This window comes from Neophocaena asiaeorientalis, unplaced genomic scaffold (assembly GCF_003031525.2).
Source record: "Neophocaena asiaeorientalis asiaeorientalis breed wild unplaced genomic scaffold, Neophocaena_asiaeorientalis_V1.1 scaffold134, whole genome shotgun sequence".
In the NCBI taxonomy this organism is placed as follows: domain Eukaryota; kingdom Metazoa; phylum Chordata; class Mammalia; order Artiodactyla; family Phocoenidae; genus Neophocaena; species Neophocaena asiaeorientalis.
This window is the reverse complement of record NW_020185339.1, coordinates 29,888,357-29,912,601: the sequence shown is the minus strand read 5'-3', so window position 1 is coordinate 29,912,601 and position 24,245 is coordinate 29,888,357. Positions and strand designations below refer to the sequence as shown.

The 24,245-nt window shown below is 50.7% G+C and overlaps 1 protein-coding gene across 1 annotated transcript in view; it reads right to left on the bottom strand.

Moving 5' to 3' along the window:
• COL2A1 (collagen type II alpha 1 chain) overlaps nt 1-2,958 on the bottom strand; it is a 30,881-nt gene extending 27,923 nt beyond the window's left edge. The window contains exon 1 of the mRNA XM_024737059.1: nt 2,717-2,958. Within this exon, the coding sequence (XP_024592827.1) occupies nt 2,717-2,801 (85 nt within the window). The 5' untranslated portion in view covers nt 2,802-2,958. The remainder of the gene's footprint in view (nt 1-2,716) is intronic.
• Nucleotides 2,959-24,245: the final 21,287 nt, after the last annotated feature.

Here is a 24,245-nt window from a genome sequence, read left to right as displayed (position 1 = left end):
GCTATATATAGGTGGAGCTGTAGAAAACGAGCTGCGGGAGAGCGACTGGAAGAAAACCCAAGAGGGGCCATGAGGGAAGAGAGTAAAGTGCTGGGAGAGCGGGGTGCACCCTGAAGGCGTATCAGATTTCCCTCGGAAGGGTGGCCGGGGATGAGCGGGCGCAGGGGCGGGGCCGCAGCGCTGGGCGTGAGAGCCGTCGGGTGACTCTTTGTGGCTGCGGCTCTGGACACGGCTCGCCCACAGACACTGGGAGGGTGAAAAGTGGGATAAAATGACTGCCCCAGAAAGGAGCCAGCGCCGTAACCGGATCCCCTAGGTGTGGACGGAGGAGCCCAGCGCCACCATAATTGCTGTTCGAAACGGCTGCCGATAGCATCCCGGCGCGCCTGATCGGGTTCCCCTCATTACCGCAGCGCCACATAAGTGATTCTTTGTAGCAGGCCAATTAAAAAGTTACCTCTTTCGGGGAACTGTTTTGCTTCGCAGCCGCTTTGCGCAGGGCTGGAGCCCGGGAGGTGTCCGCGGGCGGGCACAGGGGAGCATTGTGGGAGAGGGGGTCGGGGAGTCCTGGGGAACCCACCGGACCTCGTCTCTCATGAATGCGGCTTTTCTCGAGTGCACACAGAGCCCGATTCACAGGTCTCCGCAAGGAACCAGTTTAAATAAATACGGGCAGCGTTTCAGCCCCATCTGGAAGCCATCGCTGCCAATCTCCCAACGCAAACAAGCCTCACAATGGAGGATTGAGGTCTCTCCCCTGAGCCGAGGGGCACATTCAGAGGAGAGGGCTGTGAAGTGCAGATGTGGGTCAAAGACGCCGCAGCCAATAAGTTTCTCAAACTTGTGGAAAGATGGGGAGGAGGGTCGTGCCAGAGTTCTAGGTTTCTGACATTCCTGATGTCCACGCAGACTGCGTCTTTCTCCACGTCACGTCTTTGGGTCCGCTGACCCAGGGGAGGGGGGTACGGAGCCGGGATGCGCCAGGGTGCGAAGTCAGCGGCTCCAAAGCACTCCCCCTGGGGAGGAGGAGAATCGACTGGAAGATTTGGGCCCAAGAAACTGGAATTCACTACCTCCTAGGAAGGCTGCGGCGCTGAGACACTGCCACTTAAGTGAGAGCCTCTAATACCAGATGGAGAATTGGGGAGTTATTTTAGAGTCACCTAGCTAATTCCACTGCGAACTGAGGCAGAGGTCAGTCAAGAAGACAGTTTTGTGAGTGTGTACATGCAAATTTAGGACAAATATATAGTCAGTCCGAGCTGGGGCCACTTATAGACGCACCGTATTCCAACAAGTACCCGGGAGCAGGCCTCCAGCTTAGCGCACCATCCGACAGCCTGACCAAAATCTCCTGCCCGGGGCTCCTTGCAGCTGCACCGCGGGCCCCAGTCCTGACCCTGTCCCGGTCAACCACCCTAATGAATGGTAAGTCCTTCTGGGTCCGCAGCCTTCTAAACTGTGTCTGGAGATAGCCTAGTGGCAGACGAGACTGCAGACAGCCTCGTCGGCAGACGGACTTTGACTTCCATTTCTCCCCCCCGCCAAAAAATTTCCCCTGCGATTGATTTACAATTTGTAACATACAAAGACAGGGCTGGAATCCCAGCCGTCGGAAACGTGCCCAAACACGTGGGAAAAAAAAATAACTTCTCTACCTAATACACTTTCCAGGCTTCATTTGTCCTAAATATAATCCCAGACAGTGAGACTTCACCAAAGTAGGCGATAGAAAGGTGCGGTTCGAACCGCCTTTGGACCAGACTGTAAAACTGCCGTCTCTAACTATATTCGGTTGAAATTGTTACAGCAATCGACCAACCGTGTCTCCTTCCTCTGCTACACACACACACACACACACACACGCACGCACACGCACGCACGCGCACACACACACCTGGCAGAGCCTCGGTTAGTTCCAGAAACTTTTAGAAAAGTAACTCATTGTAGTACCTGGGCGGGGGTGGGGATGTTAGGGGGGAAGACGGCGGGGAGGGGGCGCTATTTTCCTGGGCGTTTGAAAAGCACAGGCTGGTTGGAATGTTATCGCCTTTCAGATGGCCTCTCCTACGGGAAGTTTCTGTATCCTTCAGAGGCAAGGGGAAAGCCGAGATGCGAAGAGGGCTGCACTTTGCTCCTGGGCCAGCCGCGAGGGGGAGGAAACCCGCGAGAGGCGATGAGGTCGCAGAGTGTCTCTCCGAAGCCCTTCTTTGTGGCCTCGGATTTCAGCCCACCAGTTTCCGAGCACCTCCTTTGTCTAACTTCCCTTTGAAACCCCCGGCACCAACCCCTGGACACTACTGGGCCGTCAACCCCTTGGCGCTCGCTCGCTCCTTTGCTCGCGCTCTTTCTCTCCTACTTCTCCTAAGCCCGATGGGCCGCCACCTGTTTTGCTGAACTCTGAGTGCTTCGGGAAGCCACGTTGTGTGCGTGTGCGCCTAATTATCAAAGCTGGTGGGAAAGAGCGCGCTTAAAATCTGTGCGCAAACCTCGGACCCGACGCTTTGCTTGTTTAGTATTCCTTTGCAACGCAGGGACCTGCAAATGCCTCCAACCACGACCGGCACGGAGGACGCTCGGACAGAGCCCCTGACTTGCAGAGCTCCACTCGATGAGCTTCTGCGCATCCGCAGGCTCCAGAGCGCGAGAGGGCCAGGCAAGAGGATGCGGCGGGACGGCACAGAAGGGTGGCAGGCAGGGGCTGTGGGCAACTTACGGACATCCTGGCCGTGACACCGAAGGACAGCGGCGACGAGCAGCGTCAGCAGCACCAGCGTCTGGGGAGCCCCGAGGCGGATCATGGCTCACCGCGGGGCCTGGCGGAGCCGGGCCCGGGCGGAGCGCAGCGAGGCGGCAGGAGCACGGCGTAGGTCCGGGTCTCTACCGCGCCCTCATGCAGGAGGCCCCTCGGAGCAGGAGGAGGAGGCAGGAGACCCGGCAGCCCAGCAGCGCTCTGCGTCTTCTCTGCGCCGCGGCGCCCGTTATATGCGCCCGGCTCTACTCGAGGCTGGAGAACTCGCCCAAACCGCGGGCCGCCCCCGGCCCCCCGCGGGGTTGTAACCTGAGACCCCGCCCCCGGAGCCCGCCCGGGCCCAGCCAGAGCCCGCACCTGCCCGGGCCGGACCCCCCTCTCCGCTAGCCCTGCTTCCCGCCCCCCACCCCTAGTGTGCCGAGTGGCCTGATCGGGCGGGGCGCAGAGACGGCCCCTGTACTCCCCTCCACCCGGGGCTGCGGCGCTGCCCTCTCCGACCACAGGCGGGAAGGGGGGCCTCCGGCCCCTCCCCTCGGAGTTCTGCCCGGATTGGAGGGGCGGGGGGTGTTTGCAGAGGCGCAGGCTGCGAGCCCTAGACCGTGGACGGAAAAGACTTGGGAGGGAGGAGGGGAAGCGTAGAAAGGAGCAGCGGGGGAGGGAGAGAGGGGGCATCGCGTTGGGACCTTGGGCGGGAGGCGAGGAGAAGGGCGCAGGGGGAGCCCACGAAGTAACTGGAGCTCTAAACCTTGGAGGCTGGCAAGCAGGGCCAAGTTTGGGGGCGTCGTCCTGACCTATCTTCTAGCAGCTTCTCGGGGCACCTGGCCCCTGGGCTCCCACCTGGAGGTTCAGAACGACAGCCCCCCAGCCCCTCCCCCATCCAACTATGCGATGAATGAGCCTCGTCTGGAACCTCAGCAGGCGTTGACCCGAGCCGAACGCCAGGAAAGGGGCCGGTGTGTTACAGCACAGAGGGAGACCTGTGTGAAGGTGTGGAGGGCGGCGTGCGATCCTGGGGAGGGGGCTCGAGGAGACATAGAGCACCGAGGGAGGCGAGACTAAACCGTGCGCGCGGCCGAGGTGGGGGACTGTCTAGTTCCAGGCTCAAACTCGGTGTCTGCTCTTCCTGGCCGGGGTCTGGGAGTCCTGGGGGGCGGGGCGGGGGGAGTGGGCGCTGCCGGCCGGGATTGAGCAGCTCTGGCCAGGGAGGGAGGAGGCTGCTCCAGCTGGACCGAGTTCTGTGAGCCAGAGGAGAAGCCAGAATTCCCTAGGTGGCCCCCTGGCCCTCACTTCCCACCTCATCTCACCTTCCCCGGTGAGCGCCCTTCTGCCACCTTGGCCCAAATGCCGCCTTGGAGAAGGGCTCAGCTGTGCTTGTCTCTTGGCTCCAGGTGTCTCCATTAATACCAGGGAGGAAAAGCCCCCAAGCAGGCCTTCTTCCTCTGGACGGTTTTCTATCCCTGAGGATTGTAAGCTCCCCCCACCCCCCGCAACAAAGAACTTTAGGCAAAAAGGCAAACTTTAATGCAACTCAGAATTTGGAGTTTGACTTAACCAGAAATCCCCTCCCCAGTGGTGGGGTTTCTGCAGCGCTTTCCTCCTTGAAGCTGAAGGAGCTTAGAAGCTGCTTCTCCACCCAGGCCTCAGTCTTCACAGGAGGCTCTGGGGTTCTCCTCCCTCTCTCCACCCCGCCCTTGGGCTTTGAAGCTTCTCAGAGTAGAGCCCTGAATTCCAAGTGTGCAGAGTTTAACTTCAGTGCAAGTGTGCTGGTTCCAGAGTGAAGGAACTTGCATTGTTTAAAGAAATAACCTCCACGCTTTGTCTAGTCTGGATGGAGGTGGGTGAAGGATTAAAGCACTGGTTCCAACTTCTCCTCTACCTGCCATGGGCCTTCCTTGGCTATTTTCCCATCCTCCTGTTCAAGACCTTGCCTTAAGCTCTGAGCCTTTCCCTAGCCCCAGCTGGGAGAAGGCCAGTCTCACCCCCTGAGGTGTCCCATGCCCTGCTTGGAGCCATGGGTCCTATCTTCTCCACCTGGAAGGTAGAATGACCAAATCTCACACATTATTCAAGACCCCCTATGTTTACGCCCCTCTGAGAGCCTTCTCTGATATCTCTAGGATGCAATGTCTCCCTGCCTTTCTGAATCCCTCTGGCACTTATAGCCTGTATCCACGATTATATTCTAAGCTACATACTTTTCTGTGTGGTTTTCATTCCCTCCTCCCCCCCCACCCCGTATTCATTGGCCTTATCTTACTAACGAGCCTAGAAGCTCCTTGGGGACAAGCACAGTTGCCTAGCACAATTTTAGGACATAGGAGGATTTAAGAAAACCCGTGTGGACTACTGCATTTAGATGCAAAATATGATTTATTTTCTGATACAAGCAATACATATTTTCTGATACAAGCAATACAATACAAGCAAATCTAGGCATTTATATAACTGACCTCAAATACAAGTGGCCATAAAAGTTCAACCAAAATAAAAAAAGAGTTTGGGTGAAAACACTAAAATAGATGAAAAAAATTGAAGCCTATTTCAAAGTGATCTGGATCAGTGGACAAAAATTATACCTATTTCTGTTGGTAAGCTGCTCTTGATTTCATCCTCTAACTCTGTGATTCACCTTCGCAGTGAACTGTGTCTACATGTAAGAGCTCTGGAGTCTTCCCAGTAATAATGGTTCATCTGTAAATACAAAATTTAGTTCTCTACTCCCCATGGCGGGGGGGAAGTTTTTTCATCAGAGATGAGAATTGACAGATGCAAAATAAAATTTAAATCGACAGAGCCACAATAAACTATGGAAATTATTTAAATTCTAAAGTCAACTAAATACCAGTATTAATATTTTACCCATCCATGAATCCAAACATCTACAATTTAAAAACCCCTAATTTGTGACTCAGACTGGGACTGAACCTATATGTGGGAGGCAAAAAAATCACTGATTTGGAGATTACTTACCCAGCAATCTCGCTATCCAGAACATAGCCAACAAACTGTAAAGAAGGAGAGAGAAACCTGTGATCTGGGGGGAGAAGTAGTGCTCAGATTTCTGGGCAGCCAGAATTTGTGTTATGTGCTAAACCTTATGCATTTTATGCGTAGCAGAGTCCCTCTTATCCCGTGTCTATTAAGTCATAGTTTAGATACTGCCTTAACAGACAGTCATCTGACCTCACCAATTCGATGCAGAAAAATCGAGGTAAGACAGGAGAGCAGTTGATGAAACACAGGAAGAACAACAGCAAGAAGGGACAATAAGACAGGAGATAGAAAAGGAACCAATGAAAACCATGGTTGCCTAGGGCCAGTAGGTAGGGGTCAATAGTCCTAAAGCCCTCATTAGTTCCGAGGAGTATCCTGGTTTATAGCATTGGCTGCTGTCCCTGTGGTTCATATGATGAACTTAAACGTCCAAAAAAATGTTAACTCAAGTTGCATATGGTCTCTTCGGGGAGACAGGGAAACTTGTATTCCATTTTAGAAAGGTTTCCATTAAACATAATGAAAGTAAATGTTTGTTCACTTAATGTGGAAAACCTTATATTCTAGCAGTGTTAAATAGATGTGAAGCACTGCAATGTCTAGAACTGTTGAAGTGGAATCAAAGAGCTGCTATTTCCCCCCACTTAGTGGAAGAAAGGCATCGATGGCCAAGGATGAAGGTCCCACGTGGCCTTCACTGTTCACTTACATCTTTAAGTACGGCAGGCTTGGTAGAACAGTTAGAAATTAAACAGACACAATCAGAGTATCTACCCCAAATCAGACCAACTTAGTGAGACAGGTGGATTAAAGCATTTTGTGTTGCATAAACGAAATAACTGTTTCACTATTTTTCTCTCTTTTACGGGGATATTAAATTTAGACTTATAGGTGGACACAGCCTTATTGGGAAAGATATTTGTAGGTAAACTGTAAAGAAAAGCTCGCTTTCTCTCCCTCTACACAAATCCCATTCAAAAATAGTGATAAAGTGAGGAAGGATTCACATTCCGAAGAGGTAAGCCCCAAATATGGCAGGTGATGAATGCACGCACTTCACACAGCCAGCCACGGTGGGTGGAGGGAGAGCCGGGCCAACTTGCTCAGCGACATTCAGCTTCTGTTGGTTGGGCTCAGTTCAGACACCTTTTCAAGATGTGTTTATGTTTTCCTTTGGCATTTTTGGGGCAGAATAACAGGATCAGGACTGTCCAGGGTAGGGTTTCTAGATTCATGGCGTACATTCCATTTCATGGGAGCATAAATGTGTTACTATGTAGTCTCAGCGCAAACAGCATAAAGAATCCAACTCTGTCTCTTCGGTCCTATCCCAGCGCCATACGCCTTCAGTTTAGCACTCATACAGAACACCCACTTCTGTATGAAATGGAGATACAGTGAGGATTAAGAGACTGTCTTTGAATCTGCAGGGGAAATGAGAAAAAAAGACTGTGAAAAATGCCGCAAGCAAGGTACCCTCCTTCCTCCTAAAAAGCAAACCAAACAAAAACAGAAAGAACAGCATTCTGGAAGCCATACAGCAATCTGGGGAAGGTTTCCTAGGAGAAGTGAGTCTCCAAGGGTGGGTGGGGTTTTGAAATGTGGAGGTATAGTGAGAGGACAGGAGGCACCTATAAGAAAGCAAAGGAGGGTAGATGAACCAGAAGACATGGTAGGGGGCCCAGAGCAGTGTGGAGTCAGCCACGGGGGCCAGTGGGAATAAGACGTAGAACCAGGGATGAGATAAAGGCCAGACACAGAGGACTCCATGAGTGCCACTAGTTGTCACTGGGTCTGGCTCAGACCTGCCTTTTTAACTTCTCATTTTTGCCTTTTCTACTTATCTCCTACTAGGTAGGCCTTTGGGGCAAAAGAAAAAGATGTCTGGGTTTTCTAAAGGCTTACTTTTTGAAGAAATAGCTGTACTTTTACACGGAAATACCTTCCCATTTCACTTTTTTTAAAAAAACAAATCCCTTTCACGCAATATCTTGCATTTTCTTGAAGTACGTGGCTTTCTGGCTTAACGGAACACGTGTGTCTCTCATCAGCTCTTGCTGGTTATGGGGTGAAGGGAAAAATATAATTGCCTCGATGCAGCGATGCTGGAGCTGTGTGAGCTGTGAAGCAGTCATGGTCGTCCAGCCACATCTGTCTGCAAGAGCCAGGGAGCCTTTGCTCCGGGCACTCGTCAGGCAAGCACAGCATGGTGGCTCCAGGGGACACCCTTCGAGGGACCGACAACCTGCCAGACATGTGAAAGTGGGTGGCTTCTATCTCCTATCTCTCTCCTTCCCTTGAACTCTTTGCACGAATATATAGCCCATACCATACCGTTGTGCCCTCATTCATTCGTTCATTCATTCGTCTATCCCTCAACCATGTAGAAAACTCCTACTTGGGTCTATTCACACATCTTGAGAGCGGGGGCCGTAATTTTTACATTTACGGTTTTCCCCACAAAGTCTGTCTAGCACAGTGCTGTCACGTAGTAAGTGTTCTAAGTTCTTGCTACAGGAAGAGTGGTCCACAGAATCCATTCAATCAGATTTGGCATCTTGCCGAATCTCCAGATAACTCATGCGCCCATTAAGGCTGGAGGAGTGCTGGTCTACATGTTGGTTGGAGGATAGCTCTTTGTGGCCCTGGCTAATAGAGCGGGTGTTGTCTTCAGTTCCAGACAGCTGCGATCGTGCGTGCACTGCGTCTGCCGGCGTGGCAAGGAGGGGGCCTGAGTTAAGGGGCGGCAGAAAGGAGAAGTGAGTTGAGGGAGAGGGAGGGACGGAGGGTTTGCCGAGGAGGAGACAGATGCAGGACTTTGGAAAGCGTGCTGCTGGGGTTGTGAGCATGTTAACATCTCCTTCTGTGGTAGGTGGGAGGTCACTCTTCTTCCATTTCTCTGATAGGAAGTGGGGTCGGTGCCAGGAAGAGATGGACCCATTCTAGAACTTGAGTCCGGAGCTCCATGGAGAGAGTGTCGGGGCTGGAGTGGAGGCTGATGTCTTACCTCTTTCCCACCAGCCCTGCCACTCAGGGTCGTGTCCCATGAACTCTTCCTGGGTGGGAATTTATCATGGAAAGCTGGGAGCTAGACTGGAGCCCCTGGGCCTAGCAGGGCACATACCCCTGCCTCTCCCCCTCTCACCCCTCAAGAAAACCAGGCACCTAGAAACCAAGTTTATTCTACCCCCGTGGGTGGGGTGGACCTGCCTTCCAGGAAGTCCTTGAAAAGCTCAAGGGAATGTGTGGTAAGCTTCTGGTGGGTTCCTCTACCAAAAACAACCTCAGGAGGGAGCGGAGGACATATGTGCGCCCTTCCCCAGCCGCAAACCCAGTGAAGGCGCCTCGTCTGTCCTGCTGAGAGAGGCACCTGTCTAGGGCCCGACAGGACACCCCCCTGCTCTGCACGCCTGCACCCCACTCCAGCCTGCAGGCCAGGCCCTCTGCTGACACCCACCCACTACCCCTGACACCGCCCCCCAGACTCCTGGGCTCAGAGCCAGGGACTTCTCTTTGACTGTCTCCCCTCACTCTGTCCCCCTTCCTGCCCGTCTCCCTCTCCCATGCCTCAGCCGGCATTCCTTCCACTGTTTTGTGTTGAGCACCAATCCAGAAAGATCTGTTTGACGTGGATCCTGTCCTTAGGGAGACCACCATCTCGGGGGAGATAGTCACATAGAGAGGCAACCTACGAGGTCCACAGGTTGCAACATAGCGTATCACGATGTGAGGCAGCTGAGTGCAATGCCGCACGTGGAAGCCCTCTGGCCTGGCGTTTAACTGAGAATAGCTCTTCTTCGCACAGCTTTGGGTAGCGAAGGCAGCTTCGTCGTACCTGTGCCAAAGTGTTACTTCCTAATCGTTAGAATCTCCAGAGATCTGCCATCAACCCCACCTCCACATCCCCAGCTGTAAGTTTCTTCCTCGGGCAGCTTAATTAAGACACCACCAGCAAGGCCCCGACGGTGGCTTTGTTCATTGTCACTTGGGGACCCTGCCCGGGAATCCTCAGTACAGGAGCTCCGTTCTCATGGAAACAAGAGTAAAGAATCCCACTTACACCCTAGTTCCCTCCTGTGCCAGCCCCTCAAGATGCCTGTCTGGTTTTATCCTAAAAGTTCTTAGAAACACACATGCCCTAACTGTCGCCCTTTCACTGCCCAGGCTAGACAAGGCAACTGCGCTTCCCAGCTCTGTCCCCTTGGGCGAGTTACTCGGTTTCTCTGAACTTCATCCATAAAACAGGGATAATAGCCATTTTCTCCTGGGCTTATTGTGAGGATAAATGAAATACAGATGTGGAGCCTTGGCAGCGCACTCCACAGAGGAGGTTCAGAGCCGCATTCATTGTCTCCATCCCGGCTTTCCGTGGTCCCCACCCTACGTATTTACCCTTGCCCCACTTGCCTACCATACCATAAAGAAACAATCTCACTTCTCTGCTTTTAATTTAGTCTAGTCCGGTTAACAGTTTTGTCTTACCAGTTATGTTTCCATGAGTTTGGATGACAACTGATAGTATCTAGGTTGATTGTTGAAGATCCTGGGATCTGAGGTATAGAATTGAAAGTGTTTTCATTGTTTTGAAGTCAGTAACACAAACTCGGGATTCACAAACATTCAGTATTACCTGAAAAGGAAACTTGGCACTAGGGATACATGGGCCCGATACTTGGGCACAACTTCTCCCTAAAAAGGTAGGATAGTGGTTAACCTTCTCAATACCTATCAGTTTAAACAAAAACATAACCGTGGAAAGGCCAAGATTTGGGGGGAAATTACCCTGTAAGTCTTTTTGATCCAGTTTGATGAGAAGCTCCAGAGGATCTAACTCAAAGATGGGAGAGAGTGGAGCTGGTTCTTCTCAGGTCACAGTAGCACCCATGCTCTACAGTTGACGGGGAGAGGCATTAGGGGCGCCGACCCTCTGGCAGTCGAAAATCGGCCTATAATTTACCCCGACGCTCTGTATCTACGGTTCCTCCATATATACAGTCCCGCCTCTGAGGTTTCAACAACTGCGCATTGTGTAGTCTGTAATATTTACTATTGAAAAAGTAACGGGTGGGGGGAGGTTTAGTTATCCCAGAAGCAGTGTGTGCAAGGTGAATCCAGCAGTAGGATGTGGTGGCTGGGAGTGAGAAGACGAGAAAAAAGCAATTTCAATATCATCCTCACTAGCAAACGTTTAACGAACACCTACCTACACATGTATTGTACTAGAGATAAAAATTTATGTAATATTTTATTTCTTCTCTTGAATGGCTTATGCATCGTTGCAGATCTCTTGGGCATGGAGCAATGGAAAGAACACTGGCCTTGGAGTCAGGAAACCTAATTTTTACGCCTACCCATGCGTCTAACTTGCCTCGTGATCTTGATCCAATTGCTTTACTCGGTGAGCCTCAGAGGCTTCATCTGTAAAACGAGGTAGCTGCGTGTGGTTTTACAATGAGAGGCACCAGCTCCAGTTTCTTTTCCTCTATCACTTCACCCTAATTCTAGTTTCACTATCAATGACCCATCAGTTGAATCTGAAAATCAACCACTGTGAAGGTAAGGGATCAACTGGCTGGAGGGTTTAATTTTCCCATCCAGTGTGACTAAGTCAGATGGCACTTCCTCTGCCTTTGGGCTCAGCACCCCTCTCCCAGCTCCACCTGGGTCCATGCTAGTCACCCAAGGAGGAGCAGAGCGGTTACTCAGACACAGGAGGCAGGCCGCCTCCAGTACTTCCCTTTCCCCAAGACCCAGAAAAAAATACCTTGAGAAGAGAGAATATGTCTAGATTTGTCACCTCTGAGTTGGGCTTGCAAGATGAAGTGCCTATCAGCTGCACCAGTGTATCCTGGTCCATCTTCCAGGCTATAAGGACTGACAACAGCAGAAGCTCTGAGAGGCCATCACCTGGAGCCCTGCATTTTCTTGCCTGAATCAGCGGCTGGCCAGAGGTAGGGGAGGCATTCCCAGTGCAACGTGGTCATCAACCTCTGACAAGCCCATTGAGCTGTCCTGGATAAAACTCCATGAGAATGCTAATTGATGCCCAAGTAGACATCAGTCAGTCAGCCAGTGTTTATGTGATGCTTGCCTGTGGACAAAAGCCTGAGTGCGTTAACCTGAGCAAGCATTAACCAAGCATCTTCCACAAGCCCAGTGCACAGGTGCGATGTGAGGAGTGCAAAAGAAGTGTTTTGTAGTCCTTGCACCAGGAAAGCTTCGACCCACATTTCAAGAGATGACCCACATTTCAAGCTGCTCCAATACAGCTTCAGAGACAAAGAGATGCTCTGAGACAGAACTGCCTAACAGTTCTGTGATGATGGAAACATTCTACATCTGTGCTGTCCAGGATGGTAGTCACTAACCACATGTGATGATTGAGCACTTGAAAAGTGGCAAATGCAATTGAGAAACTGACTTTTTAAGTTTTAATTGGGTTTAATTTTAATTAATTAGCTACATGAGGCTAGTAGCTACCATCTTGGACCACATGTCACAACCTTGCTACTCAAAGTGTGGCCTGCAAACAAACCAGCGGCATCACATCGCCTGGGAGACTGTTAGAAATGCAGAATGTCAGGCTCCACCCCAGACCTACTGAGTCAGAATCTGTATTTTAACAATATCCCAGGGTCATGTGCTTGCACATGAAGTTGGAGAAGTACTAGTCCAGGGCCAGTGCTTCCCAAACCTGACTGTGTATTCAAATTCCTAATAAGGGGAGCTTTTAATACTCCCAAAGCTGTGACTGCACCCCAGACAAGTTAAATCCGAATTTCAGGCACCAGTGCTTTTTAAGCCCCCTCCTCACGTGACTCCAGTGTGCTCCCAAGGTTGAGAATGGCTGCTCCTGGGCCACGCAGCCAGCCTGGGTCACACTCTGATGGATGAGTGTGTGTGAGGGCCAGTGCCTCATCTCTCAGCCTCGAAATTCACTTGTTGGGCCCGGCTGGCTGGGAAGCCAAAGGGAGTTATTCATCCTCAGCAAGTAAAAGAACTGGCTGGGGCTTATATTTGTTTCCAACGCCTGAGTGAGATGTTCATAAGTTTTTGACAAAACACATCCAAATGCCACACCACCAGAGGGTACTGAATGGGCCTGATGACTGGAGGGCCGGGAGGGGCTCATTCACTTGCTTACTCTGGGACTTGGATAACACTGGCATCCCAGAGCAGGCCCATGAAGGGAGATATTCTTCCCATCCAGGGTGGAGACAGCTGGTTTTTCCAATGCCACTCTCTTCAGCTGTCCTTCCCTGTAGCTCAGCAAATGTCCGAGGGTCACTGGAGCCAAAGAGAAAAGGTGGATTTTCCTGAAGAGCTGGACTCTCTCATCCTGTTGATTCGAACAGGACCTCAAAGGCCCCAGTCACTTTCTAGTGATGAATGACATTTTAGGAGATGAGTCTTCATCTTCCAGCTGGCAAAGACTCGGGAAAAGCATATCTGAAATCAGGCTCTGAGAAAACTGGGTCCCGTGAACAGCATGGCTATCCCAAGGGATGCAGCTGCAGCCCCTGTATGGAACGTCAATTTCCAGAGTCTCACTGAGGAATTTCATCCTTGACTTGGGTAATTTGGAGATGCAAGTGATCCACTGTGGAAATGGGATCCACAACGATATGATTATTTGCCCCTTTGTCTTGACGTGTCCAGAGAATTTCTTAAGCTTTCTATCCATAACTCTTCTCCATGCCGACCTTAGAAGACTCTGTTAAGACAAGGGTGACCTCAGAAACAAGGGAACAAGCTATGATGCTTTGCCCATTTGGGGCAAGGGAAGAGTAAGGGCCAACACTGGGAGTGTCCTAGGACAGCCAGAGCAAGGACATCTGCTGCTGCCTCCTCCAAATCCACCTCTACCTGCAGGTTACCAAGCATCCTGCAGACATCCAGACATCCTTAGGAGGTTTTGTTAGCCAGCAGGCCCCTGGACGCAAGCCACATCTGAATGAAGCTGTCTCTTTGCTCCGACTGGATGTGAACCTAATTCTAGGGGGAGAATCAGGAAAAGAGGCAGTGAGAGGATTTTTCTTCCCTCCGTGGCTGCGTAGGTAGGTTATGCCCAGTGAGAACAGAGAAAGAAAGCTGGCTAAATGTTATCTCCTCCAACTGTCTTAACTTTATTGCTGTCCCACTGACTTGACAAAGACTCCCTGTCACCCACCTGTACTGTTATCTAGGCTGTACAATTAGCACTTTGCTAAATGCTCCCTAATTCTTCAACGGTACTTCATTACTGAGCCATAAATCGTTAGGGCCCAGCAGGCTACTGGAAGGTCAAATGGTCCAACCCTCTTGACTTAGACGTGGAGAAATGAGACCTAGGGAGCAGAGCTGGGAGCCATAATGTCAAAGGTGGACATTCTGTTCATCATGGATTTTTGGTATTAATTTTTATTTTTAAAATATTACCTTAAAATACTCTTTATCTTGATTATTAAGGCTTTTTGTGTGTGTCCTTAAAAGTTTGCACCCAAAGCAAGTGCCTTACGTGCCTCTCACCCTAGGCCTGGCTGGCCCTGGCAGGAAGGGTAGGGACTTGACCAAAGCAGCGCTAGTTTTGACCAGAGGCAAAAGGAGAGCTTGGGCCTTCCAACTACGTCTACCCCCTTCTTCTCTGTCGACTTCAAGTGTGAGATCCTGTTTCTCCAAGTACGTGGAGCGCTTCAACAGGCAGGGAGCTGAACTTGCAGAACAATAACACCCTTGCTTTGTTATTGTCCAGTCAGAGAAGCAGTATTTGCACATTTGAGAAACGGCAAAATTATTCCCTAAATAACAGATTGCTATTGACGATAGTACCAGAATAGTGATACTGCAGTGAGGTAACAAGAGATGTAGAAACACGGGCTAAAATGTGGGCCAGTTCCCCTGCCCAACCCTCTCTCACCTGTACTACTTTGGAAGTGAGGAAGCCCCTTCCATCCTTTCCAAACCCAGGCTGACATTCTTCAGAATAGTTTTGTTTCTTCGATAAAGCTTCACCATACCTGTGGTTCTTTTCCTCACCCCACGCTCACGGCATAAAGCACAGCCTTAGGCACGTAAAGCGTGAACAACATGCAACAGCTGGGCACAGATGAAGCACCTCCTCTTTCGCTGTGTGGTCATGTGACACGGCGTTCCTCTGCACGGATGCACCATGGAGCACCGGTCACAGGTCGATGGACACTCAGTTGCTTCCTTTTGTTTTCTCTCTCCTTCCCCTCCCGTCCTCTCTCTCTCAATCTCTCTTTCTCTCTCCCCTCTAACTTTTTGACTGGGGATAACGCACTTTTTTTTCTCCAGGGTTCTCCATTGCAGTCATGTAAAGCACACAGTTTTCTTAGAAAGAGTACATGGTCCCTGCCCAGAATCAGTGCTGCTTGTGAGTCACATCCTCTAGCTATAGGATCAACTGTCCCCCACTCAAAAGAAAGGCTTGGAAACCCAAGTTTATGGAAATCGTGGTTTGGTGGTAAGCTTTTACAGACAACTGTTCCCTAAAAATCTCTGTGAGCGTGGCTGCTGGGAGAGCCCATAAAGAAGGAGAGGAGAATGCAGTGAGGTGCCATCTCACCATGAACCAGGTTGGGTCAGCTTTGCATCATCTACAAAGAAAGGAAAGTACTCTTGGTTTTTCTTCTTTCTTTTCTCTTCTTTTTTTTTTTTTTTAAAGAAAAACTATCATAACTTTACTATTATTTTTAATAGGTAATTCATTCACATGATTCAAGATTCCAAAGTTACAAAAAGTGAAGTCTCCCTCCCAGTCAGCTACTTCCCCTCCCAGAAGAGACCAACATGACAAGTTCTCAGGTCTCCTTCCCCAGAGATTCCAAGCATAGCTCAGCAACTGTTCCCCCACCCCTCGCATTACAAATGGTAAGTATCATTTTAACACAAATAGTAACATACTCTACACACTGGTCTACATGGGACTTCATTTTTTTTGTGTGTATCTTGGAGATGGTTTCATATCAACACATTAAAAATGGCCTCATTATTTTATTGGTTGCTAAGCATTCCACTGTGTGGATAAACCGTAATTTATTTAACCAATCCTCTTTTGGTGGACATTTGGGCCATTTCTAGTCTTTTGATGAAATGATGCTGCAGTAATAGTGGTAAGTATTTTCTCACGGTTTAACATTTTGTCTTTTGAGTTTGCCTATGGTGATTTTTTTGTTTTGCCATGCAAAAACCTTTTATTTTTTATGGTCAAAATTATTTTTATTTTGATTTCTGGCTTAATTCATAGATTTAAATTTTTCCTCATGGTTTCTTTGAGTTTTTTTCAGAGTTTAATTTTTACATTTAAACTTTTCATCCATACGCAACTTATTTCATTTCAAGGTGTGAGGTATAAATCTGACTTTAACTTTTTTACCCGAGTGTGTACCCAGTTGTTCCAGGACATTTATTGAGAAGTCTATCTTTCCTCACTGGTGCAAATGCCATCTTTACTATATTGTCACTTCCAGAGCGTGTTTGTGCCTGTCTCAGTGCTTCACCTGCTGCCCCACTGGCCTAGGTCCCCGTACACCAGCACCACAGCCTGTCTTTTCTTTAGGTGCCACTTGGACTTGACTGCAGGTGTCTGGGTTCGCAGACACTGGGGTGGGATGGGATGGGGGTGGGGGAATAGCAAAAAGTTGGCTATTAAGATCAGAAATGCCCACGTACAAAAAAAAAAAAAAAAAAAAAAAAAAAGATCAGAAAGATTCTAAGCGCTCTCCAAAGAACCCCGCATCAAAAATGTCTTTGCTCCCATACCTCCTCTCAAAAGAAAATCAAAAAGAGAACAAAGTTTGTTTCCTCATTAAAAAACCTGGCTATGTGTCCAGCCCAGAGGGAAGCCCTTCTCCCCTGTGCACTGGCTGATCCTCTCAGTGTCTTCCTTGCCAATTTCAGGAGCCCAGGAAGGCCTTTGGTCACCCTCGCTTCCCTCACAGGTACCCTAGGCCCCAAGCCCAGTTCCTGAAGGTGGAGTGTAAACTGAGCTGGTCCTTATCTCAGAGACATTACAACAGACCCTAAACAAACACATTAACGGCCACTAAGAGACCTAACTGATGCTGGCCAACAAACAACCCCCCAGGAGAGATTATGCAGAAGAGGTTCCTCCTCCTCTCAAGGCAGAGTTCTTGCTCCCTCAGCCTGGGGGCTCCTTCCCGCGGCTCCCCCTCTCCACCCCACCACTGGACTGAAAGCACCTGGAAGGCAGCTGCCCCGCCCTGGCTTCTTTCACCTCTCCCCACAATTACCCAGCATGCTCCCCTGCACTCAATAAACAGCCATTGCAAATAAAACAAGTAAGTACATCTCCTTAGAAGGAACAGCTGAGAGTTCCAAGATATCAAAAGGAAAGTTTTCCTTTGGAGATGGAGATTATCCTATATAACAGAGGTTTTCAATTTACAGATGTTCCCTGAACCCCTGCAGTGATTTGCAAATGTATACATAGGCCTAGGGGAAGGAGGGTTCTTGGTGTTCGTCAGAGTCCAATACTTAAAGGAAAAAAAATCTAGATATCTATGGATCAGATAATGTCTAGAATTTACTTCAATAGATTCCAGTTGGAGGCCATGGAGTGGGTGGGGTAGGTGAAGTTATAGGTGAAACAAGATTGGCCATGAGTTGATCATTGCTATTGATGGGTGCTTGGGAGTTTATTATATTATTCTCTCATGAAAGAAATGATGGAGGGAAGGAAGGAAAGAAGGAAGGGAGGGAGGGAGGCGGGACGGGGTGGAGGAAGGAAACCCTTGCTGCAGACCACATTGAAAAAACCAGACAGCCCACAGTGGGTAGCTGCCATCTCACAGTTCTAGCTTTACAGGAACAGCTGCTGCCCAGTGGTTTCCCTGATTAGTGTTTGGAAGCCTGGAAATATTTGTGGGTGCAGAAGCATGTCCCCTTCGCCCTCACCTCCACCCTCTCTCCTCAGCATCACCCAGAGAGGGGGACCAGAGTCCCTGAGGCCATCTTTGTTCATCTGCATCCTCTCTGCTAAGCCTCCAACACCCCAGCATAGGCTTCATGGGATCAGGGAGCCGGTCATCCGAGGCCCTTGGCCCTCCGGCCCCTCCCCAGGCAGACGGAGCCCCAGTTGCCTGAGCGAGCTTGTGCCGAAGGGGTCCGTGGCTGCTCCGTTTGGATGTGCTCGGAGTAGAAGACTCACAGATTCCAAGCTCTGCTTCCAAAGCAAACCTCCTCGGCCCAGGTGCTGCCCCCCTCACCCCTCCGACGAGCTCCTCGGGGCTGCCAAGCGGGAGGCTTTGAAAACCAGCTTGTGTCCGAGTTGTGAAAGCACCAATGTTTGCTGTGTTTGCCCAGCAGAGAGGGAACATATTTCCTCCCTTCCAAATGCACGCTCAAAAGATGCTCCACAGGTTTTTCTTCAGACTTTCCACAGGAAACATAAATAAGGAAGAAAAATGACTTTAGGTACTGAGACCTGAAGTGGAATTTCAACCCTGAAGAACTGCTTGTAACAAGTGTTCTCTGTCCTTCAGTGAAGCCGTCCAGAGCCTGGGTCCATGCTTCTTCCCTCTGAGCATCCTTCATAGACCAGGCAAAGGGAGGAACCGGACCAGTTCTCAGGCCTGACACCTGGCCCAGGGCTTCACCCCCATCCATTGGATGGCTGGTACTTGGTCTCATCAGCCGCTGAGATTCCTTAGCTAATGTTTTTATCTTTCCATCTTTTATCCTTCTTGATTGTGTTAGAGTAGAACAAAGCCCAGAGGCCCACAGCCCTGCGAGCCAAATGCTAATCAGAGTGTGACACATGGACATGGCATCCCATGGACCCTGAAGACCTCTCTGACTTGGTCTCCATCTTAGAAGGAGAAGGACTTCCCTGGTCCATGGTCTCCGCCCTGAGGAAGCTTATAATCTGCGTGCAAACACAAAGTGAGAGAGGTCATGGCTGTGCACACATATATGCATCAGTCGATCCAGAGTTTTGAATAATCTACATTGACTTTTTTTCTGCACAGAGGATGAGAGCACCTCCTATTCATGGGTTATAACTACCAACTGGCTGCTTCCTCACTGGGTTTTTTTTTAAAATTATACATTCACAGATCAAAGGGGCCCTGCAAAACTCCAGACCCAAGAAATACAGGGTTGAAGTCAGTTTGGCTAGTTTTAGTGGACTAGACGCAACAGGCCGATTGATTCGTTATGAGCTGTGTGTCGAGGGTTTACTAGGGCTGTGGATGGAATGCTTCAAGGCCGCCATTTCTGCCTCTTGACATCTGAGAACCTTTCTTCTTGAGATGTTTTCCTCTCCTATAACATTCTATCTGTGGATAGGTTCAGCAAGGCCATTAAGCATCTATAATATTTTTTTACATTATTATCAATTCATATACATCAACTAAACAAAGCAAGGGACACCACCGGAAGGTGCTTGTAAGAAGATCAATGCTTCCAACTAGAACTCGGTTGTCTTTGATGCACCAGATTCAGAGAAAGGCACCAGGAACCATTTCTTTTTTGGCTGAAGTTTATCTATCCTGTTTATTTGAAGCCAGAGTCAATAATGCAAGTGGCTTTCAATGGCTCAGAAGGTTTCTCTGCGTTAGATTTTTAATGAATCAGTCCCATCACAGAAAGGTCAGCTGCCCTATGGACCGGCCTGCTATATTCATGAGTGATGCCCGTTCTGACACCTGGGGTGGGGGGGAGGTATCTCCCTAGTGATGTATGAGAGGAGAGGCACCAGCTGAGATTGGCTTTGAAAGGAGAAGTAGAGGAGGAAAGGGCAGGCAGTGTGCTGACACGGGCGAGAAAGAGTTATCAGGAGGCCCAGAGCATGGGCTTGGGGGTCACACAGATCTGGGCCCAAAGGGCTAGCCAGGCTCTGCCCCTTAGCAGCTCTGCAACCTGATGTGCTTACGTTTCTGGACATGTAAAAGTGGCACCATTCAAGCACCTGCCTTATAAAGTAATTGTGAGGATTAAATAAGGCAGAATGTAGACCACAACGGACAGCGCTGGGCTCAGTCGACACTCAGCAAACGGAAGCTATTCCAATTATGACAAAAACGAAGAACAAGGGGACAAGTCGAGGATGGGGAGAGGGGACATCGTGGGAGAGATGCATGAGACAGCAGCCCCTCCCCCAGCCCCATCTCCAGGAGCCTGGGATAATGGATGTTCCAGTCCAGACAGATGGCTCAAATGTTTATTAAGAAACCATCCGTAAAAGTTGTTGGAAACTTTACACTTGCAGCCTGGTCTCTGCACACTGCCTAGCTGCCACGGCTCTCAACAAGACCTCATTCACTTCCCCGGGCAGCTCGCTCTGCTGCCCCCAGCCCCTCAGTCTCATACCCGCCAGCACCCGGCCGGCCGGGCCTGGTTTACAGAGCACCCCACCCCCCATGCCTGGCCTCCTCCCCTCCCTTGGCTCTGTGATTTCTGACTTGCTTTTTCCAAATGTGACCTCAATCTTTGAATGAGGTCACTTCAAGTGGGGGAGCCGGGGGAGGGTCACCAATATTTCCTAAGTGCAGAGGTCCCTGGGGTGATTTTAGGTGGAACACGGGTAAGTATTTTTCGTCTTATTAGTTATACATTTTTGTAATGTATTTATTTTAATGTGCCTTGGAGGAAAAGGTAGAATATCAATGCCACGATATAGAGTTTTCAGTTCATGTAAACTTGAGTAAAGGAAAAGAGAATGAGAGAGTTGACTTAAGGAAACTATTAAATCAACAGTAGTGCAGGTGGCCCTCAGATCTGACAGATCCATCTGGGAACACTGCATGCTTGATCTCAACCCTCACCTAAAGCTTCCTAGACATGGACAAGGTTTTGATCTAAACAGGAGGGTCCTACCCTGGGCTGGGCAGACAGAGGGGCTGCTCCATGTCCAAAGAGCTCTGGTGACATGTCACAGCTCCCTGGATGGTGGTTATGTCTGCTCGCTGTGGTCTGCACACCTGGCCCGACTTGCTGTCCTCAAATGCTACTCTCATGGAGTTTCCGTCGAACTGCTCAGAAGCTCTCTGTAAGTCCCCATTGCCTGCAGGATGGAGGCCGGCTCCTCAGCCTGGCACTCGAAGCCCTTCTGAATCCGTCTTTCTGGCCTCTGCCCCTGGCCCGGGGCACTCACTGCCCAGGCATCTGGTCTCCTTCCTTTGATCTCCCCTCTGCTAATGCTGCTCCACCGAGGTGAACTGCCCACCCACCTCCAACCCGTCCTCGTCCTTCTCAACCCCCTCCGAGGCCCCCAAACCTCCTCCTCCCTGAGGAGGGACAGCTACTACAGAGTAATGCTCACAGGCAGGCTGTGAGTCCTGACCCTGACTCTACTGCTTACCAGCTGTGTGTCCTTGAGTCGGTTACTTACCCTCTCTGTTACCCAACTGCCTCATCTGTAACGAGTGGGTAATGACAGCAACATCTACCTCCTCCCAGTTTTGTTGGGAGAACCGAGTGAGATGCTCCTGGCATAGCACCAGATACACGCTCTCGCCACAGTCTGTATCTCTGTCTCCAACAGCCTCTTGACTCTGGGTCAGGTTAACCCCTGGTCCACTGACCTCCTTTCAGGTTCTCTTTCTCATGTTGGAAAGAGCTCAGGATGGCGCAGGGCCACATCTGAACAGAAGACCTTCCCACAGCAGGGAGGGGAGAGTCTGCTTGCTCTGGGCTTTGAGAGGGATTCAGCCCAGGTCTTTGTAGCTGCTTCTAGAAGCCAGCATGCCTCAGAGGTGTGGGACTATTTCACCATTTTAAGGAATCCTACTGGTCTTTGGATTCTTTGAGGTGAATCCTATTTTCAGAGATCTGTGGGCTCATGAGGCACTGTTGGGAAGAACCTGTAGCTGGGACCAGGGCTCAGTCTCGAGGTTAGTTTGTAGCTGGGACAGGGGCGTCCTCTGAGACTGGAATTGGGACCTAATTTGAGACAGGTTCAGGGTTCAGTGTCCAGCCCAGGTCAAAGGGCTGAGTGGGATTGAGTCAATTTGCAGGGTAGAAGTAGTGTCAGGTGTCCTTTAATTGAAACTTTGTCTTATATCGAGAATTCTCACCAAGTACCACCATTTTACTCTGGGTCAATTCATTTTCTTGAGGGATTCCTGCATCCTCTGACCCCTCACCTTCCTTGAATTAGTTCTTGCCAAGAGCAGCCTCTTGGCACTTGTTTTCCAGGGAGTAGGTGTTTGATAGACATTTGCTGATTGATCGTGGCTGTCCCGTGATGTATTTTCTTACATTCTCTTGATAGTGGGCTCCATGGAGCCTGAGAGCTGCGTTCCTTTTCCTGGGTCTAAGGAACCTTTGGAGGCTTGAAGAGCATCTATTCCTGGGCCATCTCATGGCCTTCTCTTCTCTGGACCAAGTTATCTTTCGCCTCCAGGGCTCTTTGTGGAACCATCTACCTCTTATCCTTCAAATTTGGCCGAATAGCTGGAGTCTTCCCAGGAGTGGGCGAGGCCAGTGGAGGTGGAGCACGAAGCGTCCCCAGAGCAGGTGGGTGGAGACAGGACGGTGCCTGGACACGTGCAAGGCCACCTGCGTGCACAGGGGAGAGAGACCCGCAGCCCACACCCACCCAGGACTCCTCCCAGGCCCTGTGCTGGGCGCCCCCTGCAGGTCCAGGCCCTGCTCCCTGGTCTGGCCCCTCGGCCCTTGCTCAGGTTGGCTATAGAGACAGTCCCAGAGCCTGGGGCTTAGGACGAATTCTACAGCAAATGGCCCGTGGCCACCCTGGAGCCGGCCTGGAGGAAGCAGCGCGCCTTCCCTGCCCCGCCCAGGCCTCAGCCTTTTCTGAAAGAAATGCTGTGTTCCCTCAGCCCTCCCCTTCCACCCACAGAGCCCGGGTCCCCAGGCGGCGTTCCAGCGGTCCCTCTGTGAGCAGACTCCGGTGACGCAGGGCTTTGTTAGAAAGCCTCATTAGCAGAGACAGAAAGGCGCGAAGCAGCTCAGAGCGGCATTCCAGGTGTCAGATGAGGGTGGCCACAGGAGGAAAAGGCCAGTAAACCATACTGAGGTCAGCCCGCAGTCGAATGAAAATAATCAACTGCGACCTGGGAGAGGGGTGGGACGCGAACTGGGGCCATTAAAAGGGGATGCCCCGGGCTCAAGGCAGGAAGGGGAGGCCCTGGGTCCTGGAAGGGCTGCCAGCTTCTCTTGCCTGATCCTAAGGGTCCCAGAGGTGAGGTCTGAACAGCTTCTATTATGTGAACATCTGGAGATGGAGGCTGGGCCTCAGGGGACCCTGAACCCCCAGTGTCCGGCACTGGCACGTACTCAGCGCCAGCATGCGCTCAACATCCGTTTGATGAATGAATGTATATTTAGTCTGGTCCTCGGGGGGCGGGGCCGGCAACAGCTCAGACCTCTGGTGCATCAGGCGCTGTGCTAAGCACTGCCTATCTAGAAGCTCTTAGTAACCCCACCGCCCAAGTATCACTGGCTCCATTTCAAAGATAAGGGAGTACAGATACCAGAATGTGTTATTTGGGGCTCCCCTGGCTCTTCAGGAACTCACTAGAACATGACCTCCTGACACTCGAGACGGCTGAACTGGGGACACGTTCCTTCACTCCACAATTAGTCATAAAAAGGCTGAGCGAGCACTGGAGCTGAGGCAGCACTGAAGCTCACTCCTCCTGAAGGGTCATTAGTGTGAATGCTGGGATCTGGAGTTCCCTGTCCTGGGGGCGGCGAGGGCCTGCCCCTAGTCAGGCTCTGCGAGGGCGGGGACGGTGCCGGCCTGGGTGGGCTCCGGACCACTGCCGTGAGCTGTTTGCCTTGTCTGGGCAGGTATGCTCGGGGGCTGTATATTTCTGTCCTTCCCAACGGGGAATGTGTGTGATTTATGAAGCCTTTTTAACCTGATGCTTCCTCATAAAGGAGCTTTGAGGAGACTTCAGGGAACCTAGTTATGAAAGGTCTTCCTTTCTGGGGATCTGGTAGACAAGGCATTGCTGCCCGCCTGCCTGCCCTCAAGCGTTGGGAACTGTGCGTGCCCCACCCTAGGTCTGGGATGTGAGGATCGGGGACCCCGGGAAAATTGGACGTGGACTTGTGCCTTGTCCTCCACCCCTGCTCAAGGCTTCTTGTCCTCCTCATCCTCTTAGCAGAAACCTGCCCCGAGAAATCCCCAATGCCCTTGATTTCCAAGGCCCGGGCTTCCCTTGGACAAGCCACTTTACCTCACTTGAGCCTCGGTTTTCTCATCTGCCAAGTGAGCATGACAGTACCTCCCTCAGGTTCTTGTGGTCCCATATTGCACCTCTCCCCAGTCCAGAAAGCCCTCTGAGGACTCGCCTCTATGTGTCTCGTGTATTCTTTTCTCTCAGGCGCCTGAAACAGGGCACGTAGCGGTGGATGCAAAGTGACAATTTGTTGAGCTGAACTCTACTGGATGCAGTGATGAGGAATAAATGAAATGTTTTTGAAAGCTCCAAGCGCAGTGACTGGCTTTGGCGGGCAATTAGAAAATCGGGGTTAGATTTGAATTTAAATCTGACTCTCCCCTACAGAG